This window comes from Amblyraja radiata, chromosome 8, assembly GCF_010909765.2.
Source record: "Amblyraja radiata isolate CabotCenter1 chromosome 8, sAmbRad1.1.pri, whole genome shotgun sequence".
NCBI lineage: Eukaryota > Metazoa > Chordata > Chondrichthyes > Rajiformes > Rajidae > Amblyraja > Amblyraja radiata.
Genome location: NC_045963.1, coordinates 57270171 through 57286712, shown reverse-complemented (window position 1 = coordinate 57286712; position 16542 = coordinate 57270171). Strand labels below are relative to the sequence as shown.

At 45.1% G+C, this 16542-nt stretch overlaps 1 protein-coding gene across 1 annotated transcript in view; it reads right to left on the bottom strand.

Annotated features, from left to right (window-relative positions):
• heca (hdc homolog, cell cycle regulator) overlaps positions 1-11313 on the bottom strand; it is a 31829-nt gene extending 20516 nt beyond the window's left edge. The window contains exon 1 of the mRNA XM_033025999.1: positions 10812-11313. Coding sequence (XP_032881890.1) covers positions 10812-11037 — 226 coding nt within the window. The 5' untranslated portion in view covers positions 11038-11313. The remainder of the gene's footprint in view (positions 1-10811) is intronic.
• Between the last annotated feature and the right edge of the window lie 5229 nt (positions 11314-16542).

Below are 16542 nucleotides of genomic sequence, written 5' to 3'. Positions count from 1 at the left end.
GATAACACTCCGATGAAGCCCTTGGGAATTTTTTAATCTGATAAAATGACACATTACAACTATTTGCTAATACACTCAAAGTAGAAAATAAAAGTCTGAATTCACTGCAAAATCGATAATGTTGAGGCTATGAAAGATAATATAAATAAAATGATCTGCTGTCCCCTTTTATATGCCAATATTCATATGTCATTGCGATATTAGGGGTCATTCACATAAATTATCGTGAAAATGCTTTTAGCCTTTGTGTAAAAATGTCTTTGTGGACAGTCTCTCACAAGTTCAGTTTCAGTTCAATTAAGTTTATCGTCATGTGTACCAAGGTACAGTGAAAAGCTTTTGTTGCGTGCTAACCAGTCAGCGGAAAGACATCACATGATTACAATCGAGCCATTCACAGTGTACAGATACATGATAGGGGAATAACATTTAGTGCAAGATAAAGCCAGTAAAGTCCAATCAAAGATACTCTGAGGGTCACCAATGAGTTAGATAGTAGTTCAGAACTGTTCTCTAGTTGTGGTAGGATGGTTCAGTTGCCTGATAACAGCTGGAAAGAAACTGTCCCTGAATCTGGAGGTGTGCGTTTTCACACTTTATACCTTTTGCCCGATGAGAGATTCTCCAGGGCTCTCACTTACTTTTTTTCCCTGTTACCAGCCGGGCAACCTTGGCAGCTTTTACGTTGCCAAATGATAATTTAGGTGGTCATTTAAGATGGCTTGCACGACGCGTGCGATAATGTGCTCGGACGAAGTGCGTAGTTACCAGTCGGAATTATGCTCAATGAAGCATTCACATATTATTTCTACTTCTAATAAAGTCACAAACTAAACATATTCACCAATGAAGACATGATATATACCACAATAACATGCAGCAAAATTATAATACAGTATCTCAATTCTTTTTACACATTGCAATTAATGCAATTTTTATTATTTCTTTCCACTTCCAAACAAAAATGTGGTTGATTATTCAGCGTATGATCAACTTGCGTCAATAATTCCTGGACCATGATAACATTTATGCTTAACCATGCACACTACAGATTGATGCAAGCATGTTTCTGTGAAGGACCGAAAATTATGATGACATGGCCATAGCATGGGTCGTTATTGCAATTGGTACAGAAACACTATCGCTTCCCACATACTTTATCCACAACAAAATATACAGGTTGCAAGGAATTTTCTAAAGGCATTTTATGATAATAGCTGTTAAAACTGACTATACCCATCTGACAGGTTAAACATTGCACTAACTAACAAGAGGCAGAGGAGGTGGGAAGGAAGGTCAGCGCTCCTCGGACAACATCGCCATCATCGCTGCAGGCAGGGAAATCGCTATCAAAATATGGAGGGGACCGGGGGACAGAATATCTTGGAGGCCGCACGCGCATGCGCACACTCACACACATGCGCGAGGCTTCAGAGGCCCTGTGAGGCCCTAGCTCAATCCAGCGCTAAATGCAGCTCAACTCTGCCTGTCTCACTTGGTCATGCCTGGACTGATGACATATTTCCTGTAAATCCAGGCAGGGATAACCTGGCGGGACAGACAGAGTTGAGCTGGGTTTAGCGCTGCTTCACTGCGCTGGCTGTGTGCCTGGGTGCACCGCTCCCATCTGACTCCCGACGTCTCTGGTCACCCCCGGGCGTTGGGGGGGGGGGGGGGGGGGGGGGGGGGGGCTCTCGGGTGGGGACCTCTCAAAACAGGGGGGGACCCAAGGTATACAAAATGTCGCCACATAAACAGTGGCGACAAACCATTTTTAACATTTTCTATTTGTGGCTACCTTAGTTCTCGGCGGTTCCCCCATGCAGGGTCGTCCTTTGCTCTCCCCTCTCCCCCTCCATTGCTGTACTGTTCTATGTTCTATTATATTTTATCCTAAAGGCCAGTACACAACTTGCCACCTTCTTTGCTTCCTCATCCCTCATCTCGCACCATTTAAAATGCATATTCTGCATTTCTATTTTGTGTTTCAAAGAGAATAACACATTTTGCAACGTATTCTGCTACTTATTGCTTACTTGCTCAAGCTTGTCCAAATCCCCTTGAACCCTCTTTGCATTCTCCTCTCTACTGTCAATTCCACCTAGTTTTGCATCATTTGTAGACTTGGAAATATGACATTTGGTCCCCTCTACTAAAATCTTGGTGCAACTTGTGGAGCTGGAGCCCAGGGTCCTAAGCACTGATTCCTGATGTAGCCTAACAGTCAATGCCTGCCTACCTAAGAAACAGGCATGTATTCTCACTGTTCTACTAATCACATCTTGAAGACCTCCCAGTCTGTCAGTCAAACTTGGTTACCCTTTCATGAATCTATACCGACTCTATTCAATTCTATTCTTGTCAACGTGTGTTATTACATTTTTCATTATAGATTTCTTATTTTACTTTCCATTGATTTTCAGTTACCCTGCCAACAGTTCCCAGATTTTCTTTTTATTTGCTTAAATAGTTGGTCGGGAGAAATTCCAGAATCCATACAATTTTGGAGGCAGTGACCAGAGCATCCACCATCTCCATTGCCACCTGTTTCAAAACTTTGGGCTGTAGATCATTAAGTATACTGGATTTATTAGTTTAAAACTAACTTTTATTTGTGGAATTCCCTGCCACAGAGGGCAGTGGAGGCAAAATCACTGGATGGATTTAAGAGAGAGCTAGATAGAGCTCTAGGGGCTGGTGGAATCAAGAGATATGGGCAGAAGGCAGGCATGGGTTATTGATTGGGGACGATCAGCCATGATCGCAATGAATGGCGGTGCTGGCTTGAAGGGCCAAATGGCCTCCTACTGCACCTATTTTCTATGTTTTACTTCTTCTGTTTACTGAATGCTTATTTCCTTCAGTTCCCCTTTTTTGCTGGACAAGTTTTTTGGTTTTTATAGCAGGTGTTTGTGACTTTTGTGAAGACAATCACATAGTGCTTGTTTTATTCCTTCATTTCCTTACTTCCTGTTATAAATTCTCCAATCTCTGACCAAGAAAGCACACCAACGCCTCTACTGCCTTAGAAGTCTGGCATGTCCCCAACAACTCTCACCAACTTCTACAGATGCGCCATAGAAAGCATTTTATTGGGATGCATCACAGCTTGGTTTAGGAACAGCTCCATCCATCACCATAAGAAATTGCAGCGAATTGTGGATACAGCCCAGACCATCACACAAACCATCCTCCCTTCCATTGACTCCATTTATACCTCGAGCTGCCTCGGCAAGGCCACCAGCATAATCAAGGACAAGTCGCACTCTGGCCACTCCATCTTCTCCCCTCTCCCATCGGGCAAAAGGTATAAAGTGTGAAAACGCACACCTCCAGATTCAGGGACGGTTTCTTTCCAGCTGTTATCAGGCAACTGAACCATCCTACCACAACTAGAGAACAGTTCTGAACTACTATCTACCTCATTGGTGACCCTCAGACTATCTTTGATTGCACTTTACTGGCTTTATCTTGCACTAAATGTTATTCCCCTATCATGTACACTGAATGGCTCGATTATAATCATGTAATCAAGGACGTCACACCCTGGCCATACGCTCTTCTTCCCTCTCCCATCGGACAAAAGGTATAGAAGAGTGAAAACACATACCTCCAGATTCAAGGGCAGCTTCTTCCCAGTTGTTATCATCCTACCACAACTAGAGAGTTCTGAACTCCATAGACTATTATTGCATGTGTGCGTGTGTACACTTAACTTTTTTTCACCTGCAGCTCAACATGACTAAGGAGTTTAGGAAGAGAGGAACACCCCAATCCCCAGTTTACATCAACGGTGTGGATGTGCAGTTTACCCAAGTAGTACAAGTACCTTGAAGTTTACCTGGACAGTAAACTGGACTGGTCCAGGAATGCTGAGGCACTGTATAATAAGGGACAGAGCTGCCTGTACTTTCTGAGGAGGCTCCGCTCTTTCAACATCTGCAGTAAAATGCTGCAGATGTTCTACCAATCTGGCCAGCGCCATCTTCTTCTCTGTCGTGTGCTGGGGTAGCAGGGTGAAGGCCACGGACGCCAATGGAATTAACAAGCTCATCAGGAAGGCTGGCTTCTTCCTGGGGTGGAGTTGGAGTCACCGGAGATGGTCTTGGAGATGAGGATGCTCCTCATACTGTGGAGCATCATAGACAATATAGCTCACCCCCTCCATGGCACTATGCCAACCTGAGGAGCACCTTCAGCAACAGACTGGTTCCACAGGAGATCCCTTTCCCCGTGGCTATCAAACTGTACAACTCCTCCCCCTTCTGTCGTGGGGTAGACTGACTACCTCACCCCTCCCCCCCAATCTTCGCACATCCCCAATCCTGGACTTTCCACTCGCCACTTTAATTTCATGATTCATGTATATTGCTGTTTTACGACTGTTGGCAGACCAATTTCCCTCCTGGGATAAATAAAGTTCTATCGTATTTTACTGTATCGTATAAGAAGTTCACCTGGATGCTACGTGAATTTGAGGGTATTAGCTATAAACTGGATAAATTTGGATTATTTTTTCTGGAGAACGGATGCTGAGGAGGGACCTGAAGGATCGCGTGCAGAAAGAAAAGAGTAGTTTAATTCGGCATCACGTTCAGCACAAACATCAGAGGTGGAAGGGCCTGTACTGTTCTATGTTTAAAACAGAGATCATCAGATTTCTGAATATCATATGACACAGGATCGTGCAGGAAAAGATACTGGAGTAGGGATCGGTCATGTTTAGGACGAACGGCTGCGCAGGCTCCGATTTCTTTGTTCTGATTCATTCTAATTTCTTAGAAACTGATGAGCTGGTCTCTATTGAAATGTGTCACAACAGTAAGGTGGCAAACCAGCACTGTAAGGAGTCAACTAGGAGAAAATGAGTCTTTGGAACAAATATGGCCACAGAACTTTTCAGGAAAGGGTCCCTCTGCTTAGAATGTCTGTGCCGGACATGATGACAAGATAAACAAATCTCAATTGCACGTACATGATCAATATCCCTTCATTCCCAACAAATCCATGTGCCTATCTAAAAGCCTCATAAACATCACTATCACATCTGCCTCTGCCTCCACTACACCCCCTGGCACCATGTACAGGCACCCACCACTATGTAAAATAACTTTTCCCGCACATCTCCTTTTAACTCTGCTCCTCCCACCTTAAACCTCTGTCTTCTTAGTCTTTGACATTTGCACCATAGGAAAAAAGTTCCAACCATCTCCACTATCTATACCTCTCATGATTTTATTTATATGCTCCCATCAGGTCTCCCCTCAACCTCGGGCATTCCACAATCCAAGTTTGTCCAGCCTCTCCTTGAAGCTAATACCACCCAATCCATGCATCATTCTGGTACGCATTCTGCACCCTCTCCAAAGCTTCCGCATCCATATAACCATATAACAATTACAGCACGGAAACAGGCCATCTAGGCCCTTCTAGTCCGTGCCGAACACGTATTCTCCCCTAGTCCCATCTACCTGCACTCAGACCATAACCCTCCATTCCTTTCCCGTCCATATAACTATCCAATTTATTTTTGAATGATAAAATCGAACCTGCCTCCACCACCTTCACTGGAAGCTCATTCCACACAGCTACCACTCTCTGAGTAAAGAAGTTCCCCCTCATGTTACCCCTAAACTTCTGTCCCTTAATTCTCAAGTCATGTCTCCTTGTTTGAATCTTCCCTACTCTCAGTGGGAAAAGCTTATCCACGTCAACTCTGTCTATCCCTCTCATCATTTTAAAGACCTCTATCAAGTCCCCCCTTAACCTTCTGTGCTCCAAAGATGGGCGTTCCTGCAATGGGCGACTAAAACTGCACAAAATGCAATGGGGCGACCAGAATTGCACACAGAACGCAACTGCACTCCTTGGAACAAAGAGAGCTGCTGGAAGATTTGATGGAGGTGGACAAGATTATGAATGGTTTGGAATAATAAGTAGAGGGAATCTGCATCATAGCAGATGGTTCAAGGGCCAGGCGGCATACGTTGCAAGCAACGAAAAAATAATATCATTCAGAGGAATCAGTTTTGTTGCATATATTAAAATATCATTTATGATGCCTGTAGGGGTGGTAACAGTTATTCAGGATCTTCAGGAGGGATTTAGATAAAGACACTTGAAGGCCTCCTTCTGTGATATAAAAACGATTCTGAAACCATCCAACTAAGTGACACCACAACTGCAATGGGGTCAGCCTCACTTGGCCAAGGAAAAAGAAGAATATCAACTCAGCCTGTGAGACCTACCTCCCACCACTGTCCAGTGGCTCCATGACAGAGCAACGCAATATTAGGTATTGGGTGTGAATCAATTACAGTTCAATAACCCAATCCCAGGCTACAAGGTGGGATTTGGTGCTATTTGTGTCCTCGAAGTGGATGGTTACAGATAAAAAAAGGAGAAAAAAAATCCAGAAGATACATTCCCTTGCCCATAACATGTAATGATCAGTGATATTCATTCACTCCCAAATTTCTCAGTGAAAATACAGCGCCCTCCATAATGTTTGGGACAAAGACCCATCATTTATTTATTTGCCTCTGCACTCCACAATTTGAGATTTGTAATAGAAAAAAGTCACAAGTGGTTAAAGTGCACATTGTCAGATTTTAATAAAGGCCATTTTTATACATTTTGGTTTCACCATGTAGAAATTACAGCAGTGTTTATGCATAGGCCCCCGCATTTCAGGGTGCCTTAATGTTTGAGACACAGCAATGAAAGCAGTCATTTTTAGTATTTTGTTGCATATCCTTGGCATGCGATGACTGCTTGAAGTCTGTGATTCATGGACATCACCAGTTGCTGGGTGTTTTCTCTGGTGATGCTCTGCCAGGCCTGTATAGCAGCTATCTTTAGCTTATGCTTGTTTTGGGGGCTAGTTTTCAGTTTTCTCCTCAACATATAAAAGATATGCTCAATTGGGTTCAGATCGGGTGATTGACATGGCCACTCAAGAATCGACCATTTTTTAGCTTTCAAAAACTCTTCTTTATTGCTTCAGCAGTATGTTTGGGATCATTGTCTTGCTACAGAATGTACTGCCGGCCAATGAGTTTTGAGGCCATTGTTTGAACTTGAGCAGATAGGATATGTCTATACACTTCAAAATTCATTATGCTACTACTATCAGCTGTTGTATCATCAATGAAGATGTGAGCCAATACCTTCAGTAGCCATACATGCCTAGGCCATAACACCCCCACCACCGTGTTTCACAGATGAGGGTGGTATGCTTTGGATCTTGGGCAGTTCCTTCTCTCCTCCAGACTTTGCTCTTGCCATCACTCTGATATGTCAATCTTCGTCTCATCTGTCCACAAGACCTTTTTCCAGAACTATGGTTGCTCTTAAGTACTTCTTGCCAATCTGTAACCTGGCCATCCTGTTTTTGCAGCTAACCAGTGTTTTGCATCTTGCAGTGTATTTCTGTTCATGAAGTCTTTTGCGGGCAGTGGTCATTGACAAATCCACACCCGACTCCTGAAGAATGTTTCTAATCTGTCAGACAGGTGTTTGGGGATTTTTCTTTATTATAGATAGAATTTTTCTGTCACCAGCTGTGGAGGTCTTCCTTAGCCTGCCAGTCCCTTTGCGGTTAGTAAGCTCACCGATACTCTTTCTTTTTAATTATGTTCCAAACTGTTGATTTTGGTAAACCTAATGTTTAGCTGATGTCTCTAACAGTTTTATTCTTGTTTCTCAGTCTCATAATGGCTTATTTGACTTTCATTGGCACAACTTTGGTCCTCATGTTGAGAGCAGCAATAAAAGTTTCCAAAGTGATGGAAAGACAAGGTGCTCAGAGCTCTCTTATACCTGCATTAAGGAGGCAATTAAACACACCTGAGCATTTCCAAAGCCTGTGTAGCCAGTGTCCCAGATGTTTTTATACATTTTAAATGTATAAAAATTGCCTTTTTTTAAATCTGACAATGTGCACTTTAACCACATGTGATTTTTTTTCTATTACAAATCTCAAAACGGTCAGTGCAGAGGCAAATAAATAAATGATGGGTCTTTGTCCCAAACATTACGGAGGGCACAATAGTGAGTCACACAACACGGAAACAGGCCCTTCGGCCCAATCTGTCCATGCTGGCCAGGATGCCTATTTAGCATGGTCCCATGTCCATCTCAATCTTTCCTATCCAAGTACCCGTACAAATGTATTTTAAATGTTGTGATATTCTGATATAGGATGGTGTATTTTTAAAGCCAGCGTTTGGTCCGTGGGCCTGGCCTCGCACATACAATCGGCCAACCAGAAACCAGTGACATTCTCCACCACTCTCCCCCTGGACTCAACCCCCATCTCACCTGATGATCTCACAAACCATCTCAACTCCACCTTGTCTACCTCCCTCAACACTCTGGCCCCCCCTCAAAACAAGAACCGTAACTTTCAACACATCCTCACCCTGGTACACACCTGCACTTCGTAAACTGAAACAGACTGGTCGCCAACTCGAACGACTTATAAAGAAATCATCTCTCACAGTCCACCTTGAAGCTTACAAACTCCACCTCACTGACTACAAAGATGCCCTCATTGCTGCAAAATCTGCCTACCTCTCCTCCATATTCACCGATCCCTGCCTAAACCACAGAACCCTCTTCTCCACAGTGGGCAACCTCCTCAAGCCTCGAGCCAACACTCTCCCTACCTCTACTCCGGATCTCTGCAACTCATTCCTCCACTTTTTCGCTGATAAAATCAGCACCATCTATCAATCTTTATCCCCTGTACCCGACTGCCCAGCATCTACTCCACCACCTACCAAGGCCCCTCCTTTCAACATCTCCACTGACCTCCTTACCCCTCCTCCACACTGCTTCCTCTCCCAGTTTGACCTTGTCACCCCTATTGAAATCTCCAAACTCATCAGCTCTTCCAAACCCACTACCTGCTCCCTCGACCCTCTCCCCACTCCCCGGTTGAAGTCCTGCCTCCCCGTTCTCTTCCCCTACCTCACTAATCTCTTCAACTCCTCATTGTCCCAAGGAATTGTCCCCTCCGCTTTCAAAACTGCTGCCGTTACACCAATCTTAAAGAAACCTGGTCTTGATCCCTCCTCTCTCATTAACTACCGCCCAATCTCAAACCTCCCCTTCCTTTCAAAAACCCTGGAGCGTATCGTTGCGTCGCAACTTCATTCCCACCTCCTTGCGTATAACCTACTTGAACCCCTCCAATCTGGCTTTCGCCCCCTCCATAGCACAGAAACTGCTCTCCTCAAAGTCCTCAACGACCTCCTCACCTCTGCTGACACTGGTTCCCTCAACATCCTCATCCTCCTCGACCTGAGCGCAGCCTTCGATACAGTGAACCATAACATCCTGCTCACCAGACTCAAGGACCTCGGCATTGAAGGCTCTGCACTCAGCTGGCTCCGTTCCTACCTTTCCAACAGATCCCACTTCATCTCTCTCCACAACCACACCTCTGCTACAGCCGCAGTCACTCAAGGCGTTCCCCAAGGCTCCGTACTCGGCCCCCTCCTCTTCATCATCTACATCCTCCCCCTTGGTCAGATACTTCGCCACTTCAATCTGGACTTCCACTGTTACGCTGATGACACCCAGATTTACCTTGGCACCAAATCCCCCCACAACCCCCCCCCCCCCCCTCTCCCATATCAACTCCTGTTTGTCAGCTATAAAAACCTGGATGCAACATAATCTCCTCAAACTCAACAGCGATAAGACAGAATTCCTCCTCATAGGCTCCAAAGCCACACTCAGCAAAATCAATAACCCCACTCTCACCATCGACGGCACCACTGTCTCCCCATCTCCCCAGGCCCGCAACCTTGGCGTGATCTTTGATTCCACCCTCTCCCTTGAGCCTCACATCCGCCATGTCATTAAAACCTCCTTCTTTCATCTCCGCAACATCGCCAAACTCAGACCCTCTCTCACACCGCCTGCTGCTGAAAGACTCATCCATGCCTTCATCTCCTCCCGACTGGACTATTGCAACTCACTTCTCCTTGGCATCAGCTCCACCTACATCAACCGACTCCAACTGGTCCAGAACGCAGCCGCCCGACTCATCACCCACACCAAATCCTGGCATCACATCACTCCAGTCCTCAAAAAACTTCACTGGCTTCCCATCTCCCACCGGATCACCTACAAAATCCTGGTCCTCACCTACAAAGCCCTCCACCATCTGGCCCCCCCATATCTCACTGACCTCCTCTCCCCCTACCAACCCTCACGGTCCCTCAGATCCACATCAGCCGGTCTCCTCTCCATCCACAAGTCCAACCGCAGTTTTGGGGACAGAGCCTTCTCCAGGGCACCTCCCAGGCTCTGGAACTCCCTCCCCCAACTGATCCGCAATTCCGTGTCCCTCACCATCTTCCAGTCCCGCCTCAAGACCCATCTCTTCACCTCTGCCTATCCTTAGCCCCACGTCCCCGTCCCTTTTCATCTGTGCATTAACTGCCTCATACTGTGTTTTGTATTGAATTCTGTCTTTACTTTGTGTACTAGTCATGTCTCTACTATTTATTTCATTCCCCTTACATGTTTTTCCTCTACATGCTCAATTTTTGTAAGGTGTCCTTGAGACTCTTGAAAGGCGCCCATAAATAAAATTTATTATTATTATTATTATTCTCCACAGGACCCACACAAAATCTGCTCGTCCGCACCTGAGAAACTTCAAACCCAAAACATAAATAAAAACCAGCAACCTGTCGGTGCCACAATCACACCGCATTGTTATTGTTTTAGTTGGAAGCAAAGATCTCAGCTCCTCTATAATCTTTGGTTGGAAGTGTTTCGCAGGATTATCTCACCGTGGTCGTTGCCCGCCTCGGACGGGCCGGCTGAGGCTCCGGTAGCCCCTGCTCCTGCCCCCGCCGCCGCTCCAGCTCCAGCCGCCGTCGCCACCACCGCCGCGGCTCCGGTCCCAGCCCCGGCTCCGGCCACCAGAGCTGCCGTCCCGGCCGCCGCCTCCTGCTCGTCGCCGCTGCTGTTGGTGCGCTTATTTTTCCGGCCCTTGACGCTCTTCTGGTTCGGCATAGTAAGGGTGAGGGTCCGAGGCCTGGCGCTGGGCTCATCCGTCCGCTGTCTCCGTCTCTGATTTACATAACCCGCATCGCTCAGCTAGCTGCCTGCCCTCCCTCAGTCGGTCGGTCGGTCGGTCCCGCCGCTCGCTATGGCTCCGGTGGGGCAGTGAGGTGCGGGCGGCGTCGTCAACGGGGAGGGCGCGTCCCGCTGTGTTATGTTATGTTATGTTGTGTTGTGAGGGGGCGGCGGTGCTCGTTAACCAGGTGCGTGAGCGCGCGCGCCGCCCGGCCCGACCGTCAACCGACCGCTTCGACGCAGCGAGCGCGCTCCCGCGTCGGCCTTTTCCGCTTGGCTGTGTGTGTGTGTGTGTGCGCGCGCGCCCGCGCCCCCGGGCTGTTCCACCGTCCGCAGTGAACGCGCTCCGAACCCAGGCGCAGTCCCGCGTCGGCCTTTTCCGCTTTGGTGAGTGTGCGCGGGGGCACGCGCGCCGATCCGCCCTCTTCGGGCGCCGACTTTACGGCCCCTTGAGCTGGTGGAGCTGCTCCAGCACAGACTGTCCGGTTGTACTTTCAATCAAATCCCACACCACAGGAAGAACACCGCTCCCCTCTCCACCTCCGACCTGTGGAGATCAACAACGGGAGGATTTCCGCGGGCGGAAACGCATTGATGTTGTAGAGACAGGTACACAAAATTGCTGGGGAAACTCAGCGGGTGCAGCAGCATCTATGGAGCGAAGGAAATAGGCGACGTTTCGGGCCGAAACCCTTCTTCCCTTAAGTAAGAAGGGTTTCGGCCCGAAACTTCGCCTATTTCCTTCGCTCCATAGATGCTGCTGCACCCGCTGAGTTTCCCCAGCAATTTTGTGTACCTTCGATATTCCAGCATCTGCAGTTCCCTTTTGAACCCGATGTTGTAGAGACTGCAGGTTGTTGTGGTCTGCAGCCAACCGATCCGCTTTCTGCTTGCTCAGCTGCAAAAAAGAAAACTGGCAGTAAATGATGCTGCGGACGCTCAATAGGTCAGGCATTATCTGTGGCAAGAGAAATTGGTTGAACGTTTAAAGTCAAAGACTGTTTATCTTGAAAAAATAAATTCGTTTAAGAGTCAAGAGTTTTTATTTGTTTGGCATATTGCACTAGGTATGAACTTGAACGGTTTACTTGCTGCAAGCACGTTGGACAGCAACAACAATAAATATTCCAGTACGTGGAGCACCAAAAGTAGTGCTGCTGAACCCTACATCGCTGCTGACTACTTTGGTGCTTGCACTACTTTTGGTGCTCCACGTATTTGTTTTTTTGTACTGAAATATTTATTGTTGTTGCTATGTCCAACGTGCTTGCAGCTAGTGAACGTTTCACCGTTCATGTTCATACCCAGTGCAATATGCCAAACAAATAAAAACGTAACCACAACCCTACCTCAGCAGCTTTGGACTTTGGGCTGGGTGGCTCAAGAACCCGATGGTTGAATGGGAGGAAGCCGTTCTTGAAACTGGAGCTAATAGCGCTCCGGCTCTTGTATCTTCTCTTAGGTCGTGATGCGACGTCCGTGTGTTCGTGATAAGCTCGATTAAAAGTTAGATAAAGTATTTGGCAACATGTCAGTTTAAGTTGCACAAAGTGCTAAAGGAGCGACTAAGATAAAGGGAAGATCTCTGTGCATAGATCTGGGTTTTCTGCTGTTTGTGGTTGATGGATGTTCATGACGTGATCTCTCTGAATTGGAGAAATCGAAGCCAATGGCAGATTAAGCATCTCCTCATATGCTACAGAGATGGCCTTGCACTTATGCAGTGTCCCATAGCAAACTGATAACCCTATCAGGCCCGGGACCAGTAAACCTGCTATGATGCATAATGCCTTTCCCTTTTCAATGCTAATTTGTCCCAGAGTATCACTATCCCACTCCCTGCATTCTACAAAGTCGTTTTCCTTAGTGAGTACAGATGAAAAGTATTCAATTAAAATCTCACTTACCTCCTTTGGTTCTACACTTAGATTGCCAATTTTGACCTCCTTGTCCTTAACATACTGTACATAAAATGCTTGCATATACAATAATTTGTAGATGTGAAGGAAACAAGCAGATCGCAATGAACTCAGACAGGCAATGTTTCAGATTGGGGCCTTTCTTCAGAAAGGATAAGGATCAAGATGGAATTTAATTGCAGAAGAGCCAACTTCTGCAGGTAGAAGTTACTCAGAAATCTAAAATTAGAAGAGCTATAATTAAACACAGAGGCTATTTAACTAACAATGTTTTGGGAATAGATAGGAAACAATGTTTCAGGTGCGGATAGGAGATAAAGTAGTGACCAAAGTGAGACCTTTCTGGATTTTGACAGAGATAGACAAAGTGACAAAACCCAAAAAAACAGAATATAGGTCATATGTTACGACGATTGCACGTGAGAGCGCAGCTAAAAAGGGAAAGCACAGAGGGGAAGTGAAAAAGGAAATAGGCTAATGAAAATATTTTGAGAATAGATTCAGTGAACACAAAAGGAAACACAAAAGTAATGTGAAGCAATGTAAGAAAGCAATTTGATAAACGGGGATTAAATTAGGACTCCAGAGGTGATCTATGCCAAGATAGAGTCAAACAGCATGGAAGCAGGCCCTTCGACCCAACTCGTCTGTGCCGACAAGAGGTCTCTTCTCTGCTAGACCCATTTGCCTGCATTCAGCCCATAGCTTTCTAAACCTTTCCTATCCATGAAGCTGTCAAAGTGTCTTTTAAATGTAGTTATAGTATCAGCCTCAACCATCTCAACTGAAAGCTCGCTCCATATACTCACCATCCTCTGAATGAAAAAAAAATGCCCTTCAAGTTCTTATCTTGCCTTCTCACCTTAAACCTTTTTACTCTGGTTCTTCATTCCCCTCCCCTGTGAATTCATCCTATCTATTTCCCTCAAAATTTTATACACCTCAATATCATCCCCTCAGACTGCTGCGCTCCAAGGAATAAAGCCGTAGCCTGCCTAACCTTTCCCTATAGCTCAGGCCCTTGAGCTACAGGCAACATCCTCGTAAATCTTCTCTGCATCCTTCCAGCTTAATGAAGCCTATCCTATAGCAGAGTAACCAAAACTTAACACAGTACTCCGAATGTGGGACCAAAACTGAACACAGTACCCCAAATACAGTAACCAAATCTGAACATCGTTCTGCAAAGCCCATCACAGACTATTCTGGTCAGCACTGCAGACTGCCTCCTCAGAAAATAAGTGTTGTATAAGAAGGATAAGTATCTTAATGAAAACCATCAGTCAGCCACATATTGCATACAAAAAACTCAAATAGTTTAACAGTAATTGATGTTCAACACGATTGCATCTTTAATTAGAGGAAGGGATATGGATTATTTGCAGTCAGATAATAGTTGGTCTTGGCATCGTGTTCGGCACAGGTATGGTGGGCTGAATTCTCTGTTCTTGTTCTGTACTGTTCAATGTTCTAACATGTTAAGAACGTTTGAGAACCAACTTCAATCTTCATAGAATAACAGGATCTTCAACCAAGGAGGCCACTTGCCCCATTGTGCCCGTGCCAGCTTAAAGAGCATCCTTTTGGTTCCACTTACCTGCCTCGCCAGGCACACCTTCACTTGACACGGTATTTATTGATGACATTTAAAATCAACATGAGCTCACACTTTCTTGATCGACTTAGGTATAGGTTGGCACTTGTATTCGTTTTACTATTGTCACATGCACCAAGATGGAATGAAAATTGTGTTTTGCATGCTAATCAGATAAAATATCCATACGTGAATATAATCAAACAATACAGAATGTAGTGTTACAGCTACAGAGAAAGTACAGAAAAAGAAAGTGCCAAGGCCACAGAGAGATAGATTGGAAGATCGGGACTACATCCGGGCTTACAGGAAGTCTGATGACAGCAGGGAAGAAGCTATTGTTGAGTAGACTTTTTCAAATGCCTTGCGAAACTCTAGGCATATTGCAACATTTGTTCTACCATCACACCTGATGTTACCCCAGAGATTTAATTTAAGTTCCTTTTCAAAATTCATTTTTGGGACTTGGGCATTTATCGCTCAATCCTTGTTGCCCATGAGCAGGTGATGGTGAGCCACATTCTTAAACCACTGCAGTGCTGAAAGTCATAGTCATACGGCATAGAAACAAGCCCTTCGGGCCGACTCCCCATGCTTACCAAGATGCCCCATCTACACGTACCACTTGTCCATGTTTGGCCCATATCCCACTGAACCTTTCCTATCCATTTAACCGTCAATATGTCTTTTACATGTTGTTACAGTACCTGTCTCAACTACCTTCTCTGGTAGCTCATTCCATATACCTCTTATAAGCAATATTTCTCTTATTGCTTCTTCCACTTGCGCAATAAATGTTTATATTTATGTATAAAACTCCCCTCAATCCCATCACTTACTATTCCCAGCGTTTACAAAAACTGTGAACTGAGTGGGCATAGCTCTAGATAATTACACTGCATGTACATCAAATGTAAGCATAAAACTTACCTAGGCATAGGAAAAAATAAAATTAAAGAGCACCAAAAACATGTGATAAAATACAAATGAGGTGGAGTCACTGTTGTAACATAGTACTACAGTCAATGTGCACACAGCAAGCCCCCAAAAATAGCAATGACTAACTATTCTATTTTAGCTTTGTTGTTTAAGAGAGAAATATTTGTATGGACAACAGTGACAACTCTTCTCTTCCTTGAATAGTGCTATTTATGTTTTTATATAACTCACTGTTACCTCTGATGTGACAGGTGGTGATTGGATTCGCAAATACGCTCATAGTTCTCCTGCCAAACTTGAGGTGAGCCATCCAGTGGCAGAGCTAATAGAAACCTGGCTCGATCTTGATCTCCAATGCTATTTGTGTGGAGTTTGCAGGTTCTCCTTGTGACTGTGCAGGTTTCCACTGGCAGCTTTTGGGGGTTTCCTCCCAACACCCCAAATCCTGCAGATTGCTGGTTAATTGGTCACTCTAAGTCACAGTTGAAAGATAAGTAATTGATACTGGGGAGGGTTGATGAGAATGTGGGTGACAAGAAAAAAAGGATTAATATAGGATGAGTGTAAATGGGTGGTTGAAGGTTGGTTCGGACTCCATGGGTCAAAGGGAGTGTTTCCATGCTGTATCTCTCTGATTCTAAGAAATACAAACATATGCAAATGCTATCTGCATTTAATGTGCCCTTCCAAAATAAGTCAAATGTAAATTCTTGGACATATTTAATGTAAAGACATATGTAATGTAAATTACGTTTGTTGGATTCCCGCAACAGTAACACTATAAGGAAAGAGATAATGTTAACCAAAATCTAAAGAGCCCTGAATTTATGCTATTATGGTTATGTGAAAGATTGAGGAGGCCAAGGTCATTCTTCTTCGAGATTTAATGGACATCAAGAAAGTTCTCACGTTACGAGCTGGCACAAGAGGTAACCCGAGTTAAACCTCGTGGTAATAACGTACGATTAACGTACGGCATTCGTGGACGCA